The sequence below is a fragment of the Phyllostomus hastatus genome, unplaced genomic scaffold, assembly GCF_019186645.2.
Source record: "Phyllostomus hastatus isolate PE091 unplaced genomic scaffold, TTU_PhHast_1.1 phas_contig_1162, whole genome shotgun sequence".
In the NCBI taxonomy this organism is placed as follows: domain Eukaryota; kingdom Metazoa; phylum Chordata; class Mammalia; order Chiroptera; family Phyllostomidae; genus Phyllostomus; species Phyllostomus hastatus.
In genome coordinates, this window is record NW_025333537.1 from 10,292,396 (window position 1) to 10,310,642 (window position 18,247).

At 50.9% G+C, this 18,247-nt stretch overlaps 1 protein-coding gene across 1 annotated transcript in view; it reads left to right on the forward strand.

Moving 5' to 3' along the window:
• Positions 1 to 9,057: 9,057 nt before the first annotated feature.
• TMEM120B (transmembrane protein 120B) overlaps positions 9,058 to 18,247 on the forward strand; it is a 34,204-nt gene continuing 25,014 nt past the window's right edge. Inside the window, exon 1 of the mRNA XM_045841472.1 lies at positions 9,058 to 9,298. Within this exon, the coding sequence (XP_045697428.1) occupies positions 9,230 to 9,298 (69 nt within the window). The 5' untranslated portion in view covers positions 9,058 to 9,229. The remainder of the gene's footprint in view (positions 9,299 to 18,247) is intronic.

An 18,247-nucleotide genomic window follows, 5' to 3' on the forward strand; every position in this document is an offset into this window, starting at 1 on the left:
TCAGTGTGTGGTTGCCCCTTGTGTGCCCCCAACCAGGGACCCAGCCCACAACCCAGGCATGTGTCCCAACCAGGAATCGAACCGGCAACCCCCCAGTTCACAGGCCTCTGCTCAGCCCACTGAGCTACACCAGCCAGGTCTGGGGTCTCTCTTTTTAAAAAATAAATTAAAATATAATTTTTATTATATTTCTTCCTGTTACTATTTAGTCCCCTTATACCCCCTCCTCCCCCCGCCCAATTTGTTTTTATTTATTGATTTGAGAGAGAGAAAGAGAAACATTGGTTTTGTTGTTCCATCTGTTTGTGCATTCATTGGTTGCTTGTTATATACACCCCGACCAGGGACCGAACCTGCAGCCTTGGCGTGCTGGGATGATGTTCTAACCAGCTGAGCCCCTCATCCAGGGCTTGCTGTCTGATTCTTGAACTGGCTCTTACAGCACAAGTTCTCTTTATAATTATTATTTGAACTATATGTTTTCTCTCATAATAAAAAGTCAGTATATTCTCATTGTTGAAAACTTGGAAAGGACATGTTTTGTTGTATTAAAGGAAACTGAAATATTTTTATTACCCAAACTCTGTGAGTGGTAGATTTTTAGGTGGGAGAAGACAGAATATCTGTTCAGAAATCTTTGTTGAACAAGCCTTTTTTTTACCTTTTGTTGGAAGAAACAGAAATTCTGAGAAGCTGCCAGCAGGTGGCGCAATAACATAAGATTTAATCAGGCTAAAAACAAAAAGCAAAACAAAACAAAAAACTATGAAAAGCAGCCAACATTTCATCTGGTCATTGGAAAGCATTTCGGTGAATTTCCTATTCCCTACAGTCTTCCTCCCATGTCTGCCATCATTCAAAAGAACCTGGAAAGTACATCTTCCCTGGGGGGATTGTCAGATGTCATCCTTCAGATGCATCATAGAGAAAAACACAGAAAGATGCTGTACATTCTCTCCCTGTTGCTAGACAGAGGGCCTTCAAAATCATCGGATGGCTGGAGCCTAAGATACAGGGACTTTCTGCGTCCACAACAGATGAGGACAGCAAAGGTGTCTAGTAGTAAATATTCCTCAAATACTGTTCGATGGCTTTTGAGATATATTAGGAAGTGTTCAACTTCTAAATCTTTTTTTAAAGATTCTATTTATTCTTAGAGAGGGGAAGCGGGGGAGAAAGAGACAGAGAAACATCAATGTGCGGTTGCTGGGGGCCGTGGCCCACAACCCAGGCATGTGCCCTGACTGGGAATCAAACCTGCGATGCTTTGGTTCACAGCCCACGCTCAATCCACTGAGCTGCGCCAGGCAGGGCCAATTTCTAAATCTTCATCAAGCACTTCCACTCATATCTTGTTGATCCTGGCCATTGGAGGGTGGGGAAATTTTCATTACTTTTTTTAAAAAGTCATTTTAATCTGGACACCAAGCCAAGAAAGGGATGCTCATCGTCTCAGTTCCACTGAGATGCATTTATTTGGGGCAAGGTTGGCACCAGGCGAGGGGACAGGATGGTGGCGGCAGTGGGAGGTGGTTTGTACACGGGGAGGCGTGACCGGGTGAGTAATACACCGAGGACAAAGGGAGCCAGGTTTCTCGCTGCTGGAGACAGGAGCCGTGGAAATGGAAAAGGGAGAAGCTGGAGTGAGCCCTGTGGGTTGGACTTGCACATCGATGTAACATCCTGGTGTTGAGTATTTATAGATAGTTATAGATAAAGGTGTAAATGTGTAAAAGTATATATATGTACATTCATATGCAAACATGGTTTCTAGATCTGTCCTGCGAGAGAGCCAAGGGTGGTGACATCCCATGGTGGCGAGAACACACACCTCGGACCCAGAACTTGACTCCTAAGGACCGTTCTTTGCTAAAAGGGACCAGGAACGGCGAAGAAATCACTGGTCCCAGAGTTGGAGCCGGATGGTTATAAGATGTGCCTGGAGCACCTTTTGGTGTCAAAAACATAAGGAAATGCTCTTTAAAAAATGATGGGGGCCCTGGCTGGTGTAGCTCAGTGGATTGAGTGCGGGCTGCGAACCAAAGTGTCGCAGGTTCGATTCCCAGTCAGGGTACATGCCTGGGTTGCAGGCCATGACCCCCAGCAACCGCACGTTGATGTTTCTCTCTCTTTCTCCCTTCCTTCCCTCTCTAAAAAATAAATAAATAAAATCTTAAAAAAAAACAAAACGATGGGGGTCTATCAAAAGGACACATAAGCCAGCCTGAAATGGGTGCCAGTGACTAAGTCTGTGACAACTTGAGCATCCAAGTAAGGAATGGCAATAGATTATAGCTCATTGGCCAAAATAGAAAACTGTGAGTTCAGGCTGGTAGAAATAGATGGGAAGTGTGATGAAGAGCAGAGTATTTTCACCGAGTGCCCCCCAGAGAATACGTACAAATACTTACGCCCAGGGAGTAAGAGGAAGGTTCACAGTGGGGAAGCCAGGGGAACACCCCCTTCGCCGAGCAACGTGGGCGTCGTCCGGGGTGGGAGGAACTGAAACCCCGCAGCCCCTGCTGAGCTGCAGCCGGAACACAGGGTCACTTCCCTGACGAAGACACCTGGCCGGGGTCTGATCACAGGGCTGTGTGCGACAGACACGCCCGGACTGCGAAGAACACCACGAAGTACCCACCGCGTCCTGCTCAGCAGCGTCACCTCGAGGAAGACGAGGCAGACGGAGGAGCTGCTGCAGGCGGAAGCGACCGCGGAGACGTGACGGCCGAGCACCGCAGGCCCGGGGCGGCTCCTTTTGCTATAGAGGATGCCATGGGCACAAGTGGCAAACTTGTAATTCTTTTTTTTTTTTAATTAAGATTCTATTTATTTTATTTTTAGACAGAGGGGAAGGGAGGGAGAAAGAGGGAGAGAAACATCCATGTGTGGTTGCCTCTCATACACCTCCTATTGGGGACCCAACCCGCAACCCAGGCATGTGCCCTGACTGGGAGTCAAACCTGCGATGCTTTGGTTCGCAGCCCGCGCTCAATCCACTGAGCCACACCAGCCAGGGCAAAAAAAGGTTTTTGTAATGTACTTGCAACTTCTTTTTCGGTCTGAGATTGTTGAATAAGTCAAAGAAATTATATATAAATTATGTATATTTACATTTACATCTATAAATTATATATATTTTACATATATAATATATATATAATCAGCTCACAGAACGGGATAAAATAAATGAAAATACATATGATAAGAGACTTGTATCCAGAATATATAAAGCACTGTTACAACTCAACAATAACAGGGGAAGTAACCCAATTTTAAGATGAGGAAAGGATTAGAATAGACATTTCTCCGAAAGAAGATATACAGGTGGGCCCTGACTGGTGTGGCTTAGTGGGCTGGGCATCATCCTGCAAACTGGAATGTCACTGGTTCAGTTCCTGGCCAGGGCACATGCCCGAGTTGCAGGCCAGGTCCCTGGTTGGGGGTGTGCAAGAGGCAAGTGACTCATGTTTCTCTTGAACGTGGATGTATTTCTTCCTAACTTTCTCCCTCCCTTCCTTTTTCTCTAAAAATAAATAAAAATTAGAAAAAAAAAGATATGCACTTGGCCAATGAACACATGAAAATACAGTCAACATTCTCAGCCATTAGGAAAATGGAAAATCAAAACCTCAGTGAGATACAGTTCACATGAAATTACAGGACAGCTAAAATGAAAAAAAGATAATAACAAGTGTTCACAAAACCGTGGAGAGCCCTGACAGGTACATATCAGTTGGCTGGGTACACTCCCACGAATCGAAAGGTCGCTGGTTTGATTCCAGGTCAGGCAGGGCACATGCCTGGGTTGCAGCCTGGTCCCTAGTCAGGGAGCAAGTGAGAGGCAATCGATCAATATTTCTCATTGATGTTTCTCTCCCTCCCTGCCTGCCTTCTTACTCCCCTATCTAAAAATAAATAAATAAAATATTTAAAAAGAAATTAGAACCTTCATACGTTGCTGGTGCGGGTACACAATGGTACAGCCACTATAGAAAACAGTTTGGCAGTTGCCCAAAATGTTAACCTCAGTTGCCATCTGACCCTGCAAGCCTACTGCTGGGCGCACGGGGAGAGAAAACATACAGCCACACGAAACCTTGCACTTGAATATCCAGAGCAGCCCGGTCCGTAACAGGCGAAACGCGGGAACAGCCCAGATGTCCATCAGCTGATGACGGGATGAACAGACGTGTGGCTCCAGTCCGAGTCTCGAGGCCTGAGAACCAGAAGCGCTGATGGTGTAAGTCCCACTCCGAGGAGAGAAGACCCTTTTTCCAAGCTCAGGCACGGAGAGAGAATCCTTCTTTACCTTTGTGTGCTATTTAGACCCTCGACTGATTGAATGAACTTGTCTGCCCCACACACACATTGAGGGAGATAACCTACTCAGTGTACCATTCAGATAATCTCCTGGAAACAGCCTCACAGACACACCCAGAATAACCCGATATCTGGGCGTCACATGGCCCAGTCAAGCTGACACAGAAAATGAACCACCGCAATATCTCAATAAAGCAATTATTAAAAAATACACATTACTCTTCAGGACTGTCAAAGTCAAGACCGAGACACCATCACAGACCAGAGGAGACCCTGGAGACCTGAGCCCAAAACGCAGTGTCACAGCGAATCCTGGAACATCGGTGGGAAAACTGGTAAAATCTGAACCAAGTCTGGAGTTCAGCTGCTAGTAGTACACCTCTGTTCACGTCTCCGTTTGACAAAGGTGTCATGGTTATGTACGCTGGCAGCATTAGGGGAAACTGGCGAGTAGGTGGGAACTTTCTCTACTGTCTGCAGGTTTTTTGTAAATCTAAAAATATTCCCAAATGAAATGTCTTCTGAAAAACTCAAACATACGGAGTCAGGGCTTTCCGGTGCTTCCATGTTGCCGGGCACTTCACACCATGCACCGCATTTAATCCTCGCAGCGGGCTTAGCCGAGCAACTGGGGTTTACAGACGAGGGGAACTGGGTTCTCAGGAGGGGGTAGAACTGGGTTTTGTTTGTTTTTGAAAAAATATTTTATTTATTTTATTTTTAGACAGACAGAAAGGGAGGGAGAGAAACATCGGTTGGTTGCCTCTCAGACCAAAGCCGCAACCCAGGCATGTGCCCTGACCCGGAGTCCAGCCGGTGACCCTTCGCCTTGTGGGACGATGCCCAACCCACTGAGCCACACCGGTCGGGGCCTGAACTGGCATTTGAACTCAGGTCTGTCTGACTGGGCCAGGTGAATCACACAGCCCCATCTAGCCCCAGGTAGGTCCGGCAATACAAGTAACTGAAGAAGGTCGTAAAGGACATCTTGGTACTTGAAGAGTAAATGTTAAACAAATGACGTGTACTAGATGATGCTTGCTGTTTCCATTACATCCTACACCCGTGAACAGCAGGCTAGGGATTTGAATTTTATTTTACTTTTTAAAAAGATTGTATTTATTTATTTTTAGAGAGAGAGAGGAAAGGGAGGAGAAAGAGAGGGAGAGAAACATCAATGTGTAGTTGCCTCTTGAATGCCCCCACTGGAGACCTGGCCTGCAACCCAGGCATGTGCCCCGACTGGGAATCGAACTGGCTGACCCCTTGGTTGGCAGGCTGGCACTCAATCCACTGAGCCACACCAGCCAGGGCGGGGCGGGGGGGTTGAAATTTCTTTCAAATACCTGCACAACCTTTCAGGAAATAAAAATTCTCATCAATTGACATGATGGGTGATTTCCCCCATCCAAGTACTGACCAGGTCCAACCCTGCTTAGCTTCTGAGATCAGATGAGATCGGGCGCGTTCAGGGCGGTGTGGCCGTAGACGTGGGTGATTCCTGTTATATTAAACCCACCCAGTTTTCTTCGGGGTCCACAAATGACTGGATAACTTTAACCAGTATACACATACTGCTGTGTGTTTTCTCCTTTTTTACTTACCACGATTTCATACACCTGTTCACAAGCGTGCACTTAGTTCCCATAATGCTCACTCTAACAGCCACATGGGCGGACGATGGCTTACTTAACCACCTCGCTGCTGTAGGGCACTTGGGATGTTTCCAGCGTGTGACTGATCGGGAAAGTGCTGCTATAAATGTCTTCGCACAAATTGCTCGTTAGATCTGTGGGACTATTTTTGAGCAAGTGCATCTGTGGGAAGCGGATGAAGGAAAAGTCCCTGCAATTTTTTTTTCTTTTCTTTTTCTTTTCTTTTTTGTTCCACTCATTTATGCATCCATTGGTTGATTCTCATATGCGCCCTGACCAGGGGTGAACCCGCGACCTTGGTGTAGCGGGACAGTGCTCTAACCAGCTGAGCTACCTGGCCAGGGCTGTTTCCTGCTGTGGAAAGTGTGGTCCTCCGGCCAGCAGTGGCTGGACTTTGTAGAGCTACAGGATCTCAGGCTCTTCTTAGAATCTACCAAATCAGAATCAGCCTTTTAAAAGAATATATTTTATTTATTTATTTTTAGAGATGGGGGAGGGAGAAAGAGAGGGACAGAAACATCAGTGTGTGGTTGCCCCTTGTGTGCCCCCTACTGGGGACCTGGCCTGCAACCCAGGCACGTGCCCTGACTGGGAATCAAACTGGTGACTCTTTGGTTCGCAGGCCAGCACTCAATCCACGGAGCTACACCAGCCAGGGCAGAATCAGCCTTTTAACGAGACCTGCAGGAGGCAGTTCATGAGCACACTGAAAGCTGGAGAAACCATGCCTTAGGGTACTTGTAGGGACAATAAAGGTTCTTTCTCATAAGGTCGTCGTGAGACCTGATGTACTAATACATACACGTAAAGTGTATAGAAGACACCAGGTACCTAGTGAGTCCTGTGTGTTGCTACTTTCATGATTCTGTGCAGCTGGCTGAGCAAAGTCTGCTGGCAGGGGCCCAAGTGGAGTGCCTGAAAGAGAACAAGTAGGGAAGGTTCCCCTGGGGGTGTGGGCAGGGGGTGGGGACGATACCCTTGCAACACTTTCCCACATACCATGACCAGAGGACCCCCAGACGAGCCAGAGCCAGATCCAGTCCCAGAGAGCTGATGAGTGAGTCTGAGGGTGCTCTGGGCAAGAAGCGGGACAGGGTGGCAGCCAGGGAAGAGCTGGTACTTCTGGCACTTGAGTGACTACACAATAGGGGTGGCCAGCCTGTGCCATCAACAGCAGGGCTCATGAATGGTTCATGTGGAGTCTGGCCCCACAGAGAGAACAGCCCCGTAGATTGCAAGCTGTGTGCCGGCTAGCCTGCAGACAGCTGCAGGTGAGGTGCACCTGCCCAGGCCGCCCTCAGGGGCGGGGCCAGCCTCTCCTGCTCACCGGCAGCCTGGGGCTGAGGGACCTGCTAGGATTCCGCAACTGCAAACAGGTGAAGGGGCTGCTGCTTCCCAAGTCCTCTGCTCCATGACACTTCATTCATCCTTCAAGGCGCTGTGTTTTCTTCATGATTCTACTAACCCCAATTGAATAAACTGTTTTCTGTTTTACTACCCTTTGAGTATTTTAGCTGATTTTGCAGTCTTTAGAACACATTACATTGGGCCTCTCAGACTCAAATGTCTCCAGGGGCCACAGGGGATATAAATACGTGAAGCAAGAGGGGCGACAACACTGGGCATGGCGGGGACTGTGGCAACTGGTGAGTCCCGTGTAAAGGGGACACTGCTGCTCTCTTCCAGCCGGTTACCATGCAGGAATGTAGGCCCAGTGTGACCAGACCCTTCCATTTGTCAAGAGATGGAAAAATCTGGATTTCTACATAAAATCTTTTTCTTTTCAATTTAGAAACATTGACATAAATATTTATAATGGTTTTATCCTTAATTGGCCCAAACTGGAAACTACCTAAAGGTCCCTCAACCAGTGAAGGGATAAAGAGTGAGCAAACTGACACATCTGTTAAAGGAAATACACTCAGAAAGAAAGAGAAAGAAACTACTGATTCATACAATAATCATCCAGATCTCCAGTGTGTTATGCAGACTGACTTCTGCTTCTGTCCTCATGTAATAACATGCATCACACTGACCTTCTCACCTGAAACAACCAAAAAATGGAGAAAAATATAGGATTTTTAAAAAAATTCAAAACACTGGACACCAGTCAACAATTGGCAGTCCTACAATTGCCGCAGCTTACAGGGGGAAAAGGCCATGTGATAACAGAGGATTGGGGAGATACAGCTGCATGCTAAGGAGCGTCAAGCAAGGATTGACGGCCACCACCCCGAATCTCAGAGGGCGCATGGCTCTGCAGACACCTTGGTTTTGTACTCCTAGCGCCCAGAACTGGGAGACAATGCACTGCTGTTGTTTAAGCCGGTCAGTGCGTGGTTAGGGGAGCCCTAGGACCTAACACAGGTGTCATTTGAACTGAGGCTTGACTGATGAGCAAAAGGAAACGACACGAAGATTTAGGGGGAAGAGTACCCCGCACAAGGGCAGGAAGAGAAGACACAGCAGCTGGAGGTCGGGGTGAGGTGAGAGCTGTGACTAGAAAGCCAGGCAGGGACAGGTCTTGAGGGAAGGGAACTGGGATTCAATGGCCTTTGAGGTGGTTGAGTCTTTTGAGTGACAGAAACAGCTGTCCAGATAGTCACCCAGAGTCTTAGAGGGCAGGACTCTAGGATGTTATTAGTGGCAGAAAATAATGACAGTGTGAGATGTCAGGGCCCTCTCTGTACTGCCCCGCCCTACTCGGCGACCTTGTTGGACAGTCAATGTCAGTTGTAGCATTCCAGGCCGCTGGCCTTGGCTCGGGCCAGGTGATGCCAAAAGGATGGTGTGCTTTCACGTCCCCCCAAACACCCTTCTCCCTCTAGACCCCAGGCACCCCAAATGAACACAATCCAATTAATTTATATAAAATAAGCTCTGCAAATACAGTCTGCGAACGAGTTCCCTAGCCCCAGCTAGAAGAGAGATTCCGGAGGCGCAGACGCATTCCCAAGGGGCCGGAGAGAGAGCCCTGCAAAGCTACAGACGTCCCTGGAGGGGCGCGCGACACTCGGGGGCGGGGCCGGGGAGGCGCGTGCACCTGCGCATGCGCGCGGCCTGCCGCCCGGCGAGGGGGTGGGGCGGGCGCCGGGGCGGGGCTGTGACGTCAGGTGCGCGCGTGGCTCCGGCAGCGCAGGAACAGCTGGTGCCTCCGAAGGCGGCCGGCGAGCGGACGGCGGTGGGGCGCTGGTGGCCCGCCGCGCCACGCTGCGGGAGCCGCCGCCGCCGCCGCCGCGCGCCACTGCACCATGTCGGCCCAGCTGGAGCGCTGCGAGCGCGAGTGGCAGGAGCTGGAGGGAGAATTTCAGGAACTGCAGGTAAAGCCGGGCCACCTGGTCCCTCCACTCTGCTACCTGAGGCGCAGTGCCTTCCCCCTTGCGACTCCGCGAGCCCGGGCGGTGGGCACCCCGAGGGACTCCTGGGCGGTGGGTGCCTCTGGCCAGGCCGCGGAGGCCGGTGGTCCGCGTGGGCCAGCCCCCTCCCACCTCCCAGCACTTCAGTTCTTCATCCACTTGGGGCGCCCGGTCGGAGCCCCACTCCCCCGCCCTCGCACCGGCTCCTTGCTCCGCGCACCTCCTTCGCTGCAGAAAGTTGGTCTGTCGCCTCTGGGGGGAAGTTCCAGGCATGTCCGTGTGGGGGAGGCTCGAGGGGGCAGGTCTGTGCTGGGACTCCGAGGGAGGGAGGCAGCCCGGCACCGCGCTCCGCAGGGGTCTTCCCGGAGCCCCACCCCCGGCCCGGCTCCCGCTCCGCTCCGGCGGGGCGGCCCTGCGCTGCAGCCCGGTTCTGCAGCATGCGCTCGGGAGACGTTCCCCTTGAACCCATCGGCCGTGCGGAGGGACCAGCGATCCCTGCGCCCCACCTTCGCGGCTCTGGCGCGGCTGCAGGCTGAGTTCCGCGCGGTGGCTGGCATCCGTCGGTCTGACAGCCCGGGCGCCTCCCTCGCCCTCCGGGCCGGAGCCCGGCGAGGGGGCCGCGGGGGCGGAGGTCCGAGAGGCCCCCGAAGAGAATGGCTTTGCTGCTGTGGGGTCCGGGCAGGAGGGTTTGTTCCCGGTGGGAGTTCTCAGAGGCCTCCGCTATCTGCTCTGCTGACTGGAGACGCCTCAGGAAACCCTGGGGTTGGCCCCGGGGGACTCCCGGGCCCTGTTTGGAGATGGGGCTGCCCCCTCTGCAGCTCCGGGATTGTGGTGGTTTCCTCCGCGTCGGGCGCTGCTGGTCTGAAACCGTCTGGCACACCTCCACCCGAGTCCTCGTCCTCAGCTGGAGCAGTGACCTTTTTCCTGAACGTGTAGCTCTTGTCTGCGGTTGGTTGGCCTCTTGCCGTGTCCAGGGGAGGGGAGAGGAGGTTGCCGAGGGTGTCTGTGATGGGTCTTTCTAGACACGAGGCAGCAGGTCCGGAGGAGTAGAGAGAGGGGTGCTGGAGAGATGGGCCAGTTTTAGGCATGAGCGGAGGGTGAGGTACCCAGAACCGGAAGGGCATCATCCCTTCCTTGGCCTGTCCAGCATGTGTGGGTTGGCGCCCTCTCCTTGGGTCCCACCCAGTTCCCTGGGGACCCTTGTGGCTCCACTGCCATCGAGAAAGCAGAGCCACTTCTTAATGCTTTGTCCTGCTGGGCTCTCATGTCACGTCCAACCTTGGAGCCACGGAGGGGGCTGGAGGGTCAGGAGTGGGAGAAGGAGGTTGCCGAGTGGAGCTTTTGTTGTTCATCCCTCCTTCCCCTTGCCCTGCCTTAGACTGGGAGAAGGAGGAGGAGGAATCTTAACACTTCAGAGCTGTGCAATTAATGCAATTAACAGCAATTAGACTGCAAGTCTTGGCAGGCAGAGGTTGCAAAGGAGACAGTTTGATTTGTTGTTGTGTTCTCACTTGGTGTCTCTGGGCCTCAGGTGTGTGAGGGCCAGGGAGGAACTGGGCATTAATTCTGGGTCTCAAACCCCGGTGCTCGGCAAGGGTTGGCCGGGTGGAAGCTGTGACGTCGCCTGCCTGCTTGGTTCTTTGGCAGTAGGGCAGCAGGACCGGGCCCTGCCTTGGGGCAGAGGGACCCTGCTGGCCTCAGGCTTTGGTGGCAGCTGCTGGGTCAAAGGCCAGTGATGGGTGGAAAGCCACAGGGGCCCCTGGGGGTTAAGATTAAAAACACTATGTCTTCACTGAAGCTTGGACATGCTAATTTAACTGGGGTCACCCAGCAATTTAGTGATCAAGCTGGGGCTAGAACTCAGTGCCCTACATGTCCATGTTCAGATGTCTGTCCTTGTATTGGGAGTCCCCTCTCCATCATATTAAATGGGAGAGCTCTGAACTGCTGGGGTGAAAGTGTCTGGAAACATACATGTAAGTAGGGTGTGCACTGTCCATGTGTATTTATTGGACAGACTTTCAGATATGAGACATTTGCTGGGGAACTAGGAGGTCACCACAGGTAGGCAGGTGGGTGGGTGGGAACTAGAAAGGTTAACAGTAAGAAGGGTTTCTTTTTTCATTTCCACCAGAAAATCCTCATCTATCTTAATTTTCCTACATCTACTTCAGAACCTGGGATTCATGGGTTTTTCATGGTTCGACTTCGTCTTTCTGGGAGCAACGTGTAATGCCTCTGGGTGTTACCTCTCCTTCCCGTTTACCAACGAAGGGAGGAAACAGGAAACTCATTTTCAGGCCCTACAGCATCTGAAAGATGTTTGGAATTCCTCCCCGCCACCCCCCCAAGTCATGATCTCGGGGAATTTCCAGAGGAAAGGATCTGATTTCTTCTGACCGTGGTTTGCATGTGCCGGGGCCTCCCTCAGTGGGTTCGGGACAAGGTCAGGTCGCTGAGGGGACTTTGCCTTTTTGCCTGGTTGGGGTTTCAGCCTTGCGGGCGAACTGAGCACGGCCCTGTGGCCTGCGGTATGACCACAGAAGGTCACTTACAGACCCGGCGGCAGGTAGTTTAATGGGCCTTTCCTGCCTTGTCTCCTTCCACTGGACACCCGGCCTTGCCCCTCGCACCAAGGGAGGAGGTAGCCGGAAGCGGCCTTTCCCTAAACCTGATCTCACAGTAGGTAGACCTCCGCAAAGCCTGTGGCTTTTACTAGCAGTGAAACGGGCGTCCTCTGGCTGCTGTGTATAGACTAGACAGCGGGCGGGCAGGCGGTAAGCAGGAAGAGAGTATTATTTCATTAAAACCCTGTGGAACGAGAAATGAGGCCAGCAGTGTCTAATCTGGTCCCCCGGTCTGAGGATTTGTGCAGAGCCGACAGGCCCGCGTGTCCCCCTAGTAAATAATTTTGGTTACTTCAGAATGAAATAAAGATCTTTTTGTCGATTTCAGTGTACTATTTTTTCTCAAAGGCCACTAAGTTGTTAGGGCATAAGTGCCTTTCGGTTATTTGGTCTGGGGACGCCGTGAAAAGTTTACTGAGACACTAAGGAAGCTTTGCTTTATGTGCGGATGGTAGTGCTGGTTACACAATGGTATATACTTGCCAAAATTCATCGAATCGTACACCTGAAAGCTGGCAAATTCACATGTAAAGTATACCCCAATAAAGCTGATTTTTAAAAACCAGGCCATGGCCTGTAACATAGGCCTTGTCTCCCAGCCCTTTGACAACTGAGGAAACTGAAGTACAAAGAGACTGAGTAACTCAGCAGGCGGCAGACCCTGGATGTGACATCTGTCCAGCTGCACAGTGTGATCACTTGGCTGTTATGTTGTCCTGCCTTCCTAGTGTCTGACACACGTGCTCATACCTCCACTTACTGCTCCCGTACCAGACATTACTAATCGATCCTTACACGTGACTCAGAATCTTTCCCCTCCCAATACAGAATCGATGCAGTTGAGATGAGGTCAACGTGCCATCCTTGGTAGTGTTTCCACGGTGATGAGTCTTAGTTAAGCATACTCAGCATCCAGAAATCTTTGTTTGATGTTGATTCCTTGGAAAGAGAACGATATAAATGTAATCTTTTGAAAACTTCCCGCCAGAGAAGGGCACAGCTGTAAGGCTCCACATTTTGGTGGCGACCCTGGCTCCGTTGCAGTTCACTGGGGTGCCCACCAACCCCGATGCTCCTGGGCCAGAGCCCTGTCTGAAAATGCCGTGAGATTCCATGGCTGGCAGATCTTGCAATGAATGTTGACTCAGGAGTTCTGACTTCAGTTCTGGATCTTACGACTCAGCCAAGATGCCTTGTGTTAAGAGGGCATCTCCAGATGTTTCACGGGTGTGCTGGAAGCTGGAATCATTAACCTCATCTTCCCACTGGGGCAGAGCTTGGGGCCTCAGAGGACAGGACAGGCGGAAGAACTCCGAATCCTCCAACAGAAACTCGCTTGTTTGTATCTTCAATACATAGTGTAAAAGAAGGGGCATCAGATGTGCAGGAAAGACGCTATGGGCATCTCAGCTCCCAGAGCTAATGTTAGTGCTTCTCTGTCTTTTGTTTTTATCCATTATACATTTTTATAAGTAATACCTATACTCATGGTTAAATTTTCAAACAGAAGATATGTCCAAGAATTTTCATAACACTTGTTTATAACAGCTAAGAAACAGAAACCCAAGTGTCCATCAAACTGGATAATTCCACTGAACTCCCATGGAGTGGGGTGTGAAGAGCGGAATGAGTAAACTAGAGCAACATGTATCACGGTGGATGAATCTTTTAAACAGAAAAGCCACACTGAGCCCTGGCTGTTGTAGCTCAGTGGACTGAGTACAGGCCTGCGAACCAAAGGGTCGCCAGTTCGATTCCTAGTCAAGGCACATGCCTGGGCTGCGGGCTGGGTCCCCAGTGTGGGGCATGCGAGAGGCAACCACATATTGACATTTCTTTTCCTCTCTTTCTCCTTCCCTTCCCCTCTCTCTAAAAATAAGTAAATGAAATCTTAAAAAAAAAAAGAAAAGAAAAGCAACCCCGAGAGGGATATACAGTGTGACATGTATAATAAAGTGAAACTATGTATTGCTTACTGATGCGGATCTTTGTACAATAGTACAAAGACTTGCAAGGGAGTGACCTGGGTCAGATTCACTGAAGTGGAGATCGGGCAGGCAGAGCCCTGGCGAGAAGCGAGAAGCGTCTCTGTCCGAAGGATCTCACTGAAGAGTTTAAGGAAGGGGCTGTTTACAGAGAGGTGTGGCCGTTTAAGGCCCCTGCGGCTGGGATCCTAATTCTAAAGGAGCAGAGGGTGCTGCTTGGGCAGCACAGACGCGAAAGGGGCGGAGAGAGGGGTCAGCCCGCAGAACTTGGCCGGAGCTTATTCCTGGGGAAGGGGGGCAGTACTTGAGGGCCACAGCCGAGCAGGGGGGAGGCCGGAGGAACACATACCCCGGCTCTGTCTCGCCCGCCCTCCAGTCTTCTGTCCCGGCCTCCCACTGGCCAGACCTAAGTCGGGGGCAGAGTAAGGGAGCCCAGGGAATAGAGTCTGAGGGGGTCAGCTCAGGGAAAGACCAAATTGATCTGGGGTGGGGGCGGGGGGCTGGCCTGTTTGGGAGGAGGAGGTGGCAGTTCCGCCTAAGCAAGAGTACACAGGCGCTTTCAGCCTCATGTGCACTCTTATTTCTTAAATGCAGCGTGAGAATTTGAGTGTTAATGTTGTGTTTATTTTCTATGCTATGGTTTTTCTGTCCCCTTTTTTTTTAAAGATTTTATTTATTTATTTCTAGAGAGGGAAGGGAGGGAGATAGAGCGAGAGAAACATAGAGAGAGCAATAGAAACATCAATGTGCGGTTGCTGGGGGATCATGGCCTGCAACCCAGACATGTACCCTGACTGGGAATCGAACCTGCGACACTTTGGTTCGCAGCCTGAGCTCAATCCACTGAGCTACGCCAGCCAGGGCTTTTCTGTCCACTTTTTGTATACCTGAAATACTTCATAAAGTGAGCAGGAAACCAGAACGTAATCCAGCAGTACCAAAGGCTTACACAGAAAGCCAGCTGCGTGGGCTTGGTGCCGGCCATGTGCGCGGTTGTGGCCCCGCAGATACCAGTCACTGCAGGACGGAGGGTGCGCGGCGGCCGTGTTTTCTCTCCTAGAGAAGTAAGTGTCTTGGCATTGGATTCTTTACCGACAGTGTCTGCCTTACCCTTACCCCCTTCTTCCTCCTCTCAGCTTTGTCTGCACGCATCCGATCAAGCATGTTTCTTTTCTTGGATTGGTCTTGAACGAGACAGTTGCGGGGGGTTGGGGCTCGCTTCGTGCTGCAGAACGGCGCCTTTCCCCCACAGCTGTCTGTCTGCTCCGGTGCCCCCAGCACTCCGGGTTATTTTTAGAGGGAGCGACTCGGTGTGAGAGTCAGGCACGTTGATTAGCTGGTTCTCCCTGCGCCGAGTGCAGAGAACTGACTCCTGCTTTTCGGAGAGCGTCTCCCATGATCCAACCCACTGTTTCCAAGTTCAGAAATAAGAATGGTGGTTTGGCGGTTGGGTGCGTCCTTTAAAACTTAAACATACATTTACCTACCACGTGACCCAGCAATTCCATTCCTATTAGAGAGAAATGAAAATGTATGACCGCACCAAGCCTAGTACGAAGCACCCGTGGTGGCATTGCTTGTAAGAGCCAAGAAGTGGAAATCACCCCAATGTCCCGCAACGGGTGCACGGGTCAACAACATGTGGTATATCTGTGCCAAATTTTTATTGTTGAGTAGCGCTAAAAAAATACTCACACACGCTACAATGTAAATAAATCTCAAAAAGTTAGGCTAAGTGCAAGAAGCCAGGCACAAAAACCACAGACTGTAGGACTCTATTTATTTGAAATATCCAGAGAAGAAAAGTCTATAGAAACAGAAGGGAGGTCGGAGGCTGCCAGGCGCTGGCAGCACAGGGGGCGGGGAGTGAGCGCTGAGAGGGACCAGGGACCTCACTGGGCGGGGGAATGTTCAAAAACTGGGTGTGCTGATGGTTGTACAACTTGGTAAATGTATACAAACCTTTGAATTGTACACTTAAAGTGAGTCAATTCAATGTATGTAAATTATACCTCAATAAAGTTGTTAAAAAAATGGTTTGGGTTCTTAGTTTGGTTAAAAAAAAAACACAACCCACACAAAACAATATGGTTGTGCTGTGGTGTACACTTTTGGGTGACAATTTAGCCACTGGCGTGATGAAGGATTCTGTCAGCCAGGCTCCAAGTCCTTGCTGTTGGCATCTTCCTGATGACAGTGTCCTCGGCCAGAGCTTGGTAATAATGGGTCCGAGATTTGTGGCTTCTCCCCTACCTGGTGTGATTCATTTTGCCCAGGAGGAAAGCTCTGTTCTTTGGCATCTGAATCTAGATTCTGACACTTGCCTCTCGAATGAAGACACTCAACCCAACGGGCAAAGACAAACGGAACAAAACAAAAGATGTTCGCTTATGTAATTGGGAACTCAAAGGTGCACTGCCTTCAGGTACAGGCCGATCCAGGGGCTCAAGTGAAATCATCAGGGCTGAGCCTTCGTGTACCTTTCCATTCTGTTTTCCTCTCTGTTGGGTTCATTCTCAGGCAGGAGCCGCATGCACACCGGGCTTACATCTCGCTGCCTTCAAAACTAGCAGAAAAAGAGTCTCTGTTTTCCAGCAGTTCTGATAAGAGCCCCACCACTGAGTGTGGTCGGTTCTGAATGCCCCTCCCTGAGTCAGCCATCGGGATCTGGAGGCTGATGATCTGGCCGCCCGGCCTGCAGCACCTGCCCTGGAGCCCGGGGCAGGGCCCACCGGCTGCCAGGCAGAGCTCCCGGACTGAGCGTGGGGGAGGGAGGGGTCTCCAGAGAAACTGGGGAGACATCAACCAGAAGGGGACGAGCTGCCTGGTTGGCAACAACAGAAGGCCCCCATCTGGTGCCCAGTTCCATTCGAGGCCACAGGGCCAAGGCTGACGGGATGAAAGGCAGGATTGGATTGCCTCAGTGCAGTTCATTCTGCCCCCGGAAAAAGCATCCCAGCACACAGGTCTGTCGGAGATACCCTCCTGCGCGAGGGTAAATCGGAACTCCGTGGGAAGGCCGGTACTGTGCCCCTCCCCGCTGCCAGAAGCCCCTGGGGACGCGGAGACAGCTGTCGGCCGTGGTGCGGCCTCTGTGGGAAAGGGCACGGCAGTTCCTCAGAGAAAAGCAAACACGGAATTGCTGTGTGATCTAAGCAACCCCACTTCTGGGGACGCACGCGAAAGAACTGAAAGCAGGAACTTGAAAAGGCACTTGGACACCGATGGTCATAGCAGTAGTTTTCACAAGAAGCCCAAAGATGGAAGCACCCAGGTGTCCATCGACAGATGAATGGATAAAGAAAATGCAGTACACACGTACAGTAACATTGTGCGGCCTTGAAAAGGAAGAAAATTCCGACATATGCCACAACCTGGATAGACCCTGGAGACATAACGCCGTGTCTGAATCAGCCAGACACAAAGAGACAAATACTGTGTGATCCTATTTGTACGGGGTACCCGGAGGAGTCAGAGGCGTGGAGTCAGAAGTGCTGGAAGGGTGGCGGCCAGGGCCTGGGGAGTAGAGGAAGCGGAGTTGTTGGTGGTGGGTTCGGAGGCTCAGTTGGGAGGAGGAAGAGGAAGGTCCTGGAGGTGGATGGTCGCGGTGGACATGCAGCGATCAGTGCTGCTCTGTCGCGTGGACGTTTCCCTCCCCTGCTTCCTCTCTCTCTAAAAGCAATGAAAAAACTGTCCTTGGGTGGGGATAGAAAAAAAATTTTAATGGTCAAAATGGTAAATCATATGTGTATTATATCACAATTTAAAAAGTTAAAAATTTTTAATGATTAAAATGCTAAGTTTTATCAGAACTTTTTTTAAAAAATATTTTATTTATTTATTTTTAGAGAGGGAAAGGAGGGAGATAGAGAGAGAGAGAAACATCAATGTGTGGTTGCTGGGGGTTATGGCCTGCAACCCAGGAATGTACCCTGGCTGGGAATCGAACCTGGGACACTTTGGTTCCCAGCCCGCGCTCAATCCACTGAGCTATATCAGAACTTTTAAAAAGAGCAAGTGAAAGGCAGCTGACATGAAAAAAGTGGATCCAAGACATGAAGGGACGACCATTGCTACTGCTGGAGGCGGGCGGCACCAGCAGCCCACGCAGACTGGCCCGGCGCGGAGAGCGTGTCGCACTAGGGGCCTGGTGTCTGACTGCCCCCGACCCCACGCTGTCGTCCTTGTGGCTGGCAGACCCTAACCCTGGAGCTGAGGACAGGAGTGGACAGATGTACGGTCTCCAGTATCAGAGACAGAGAGAGAGAGAGAGACAGAGAGAGAGAGAGAAGCCCCAGGGA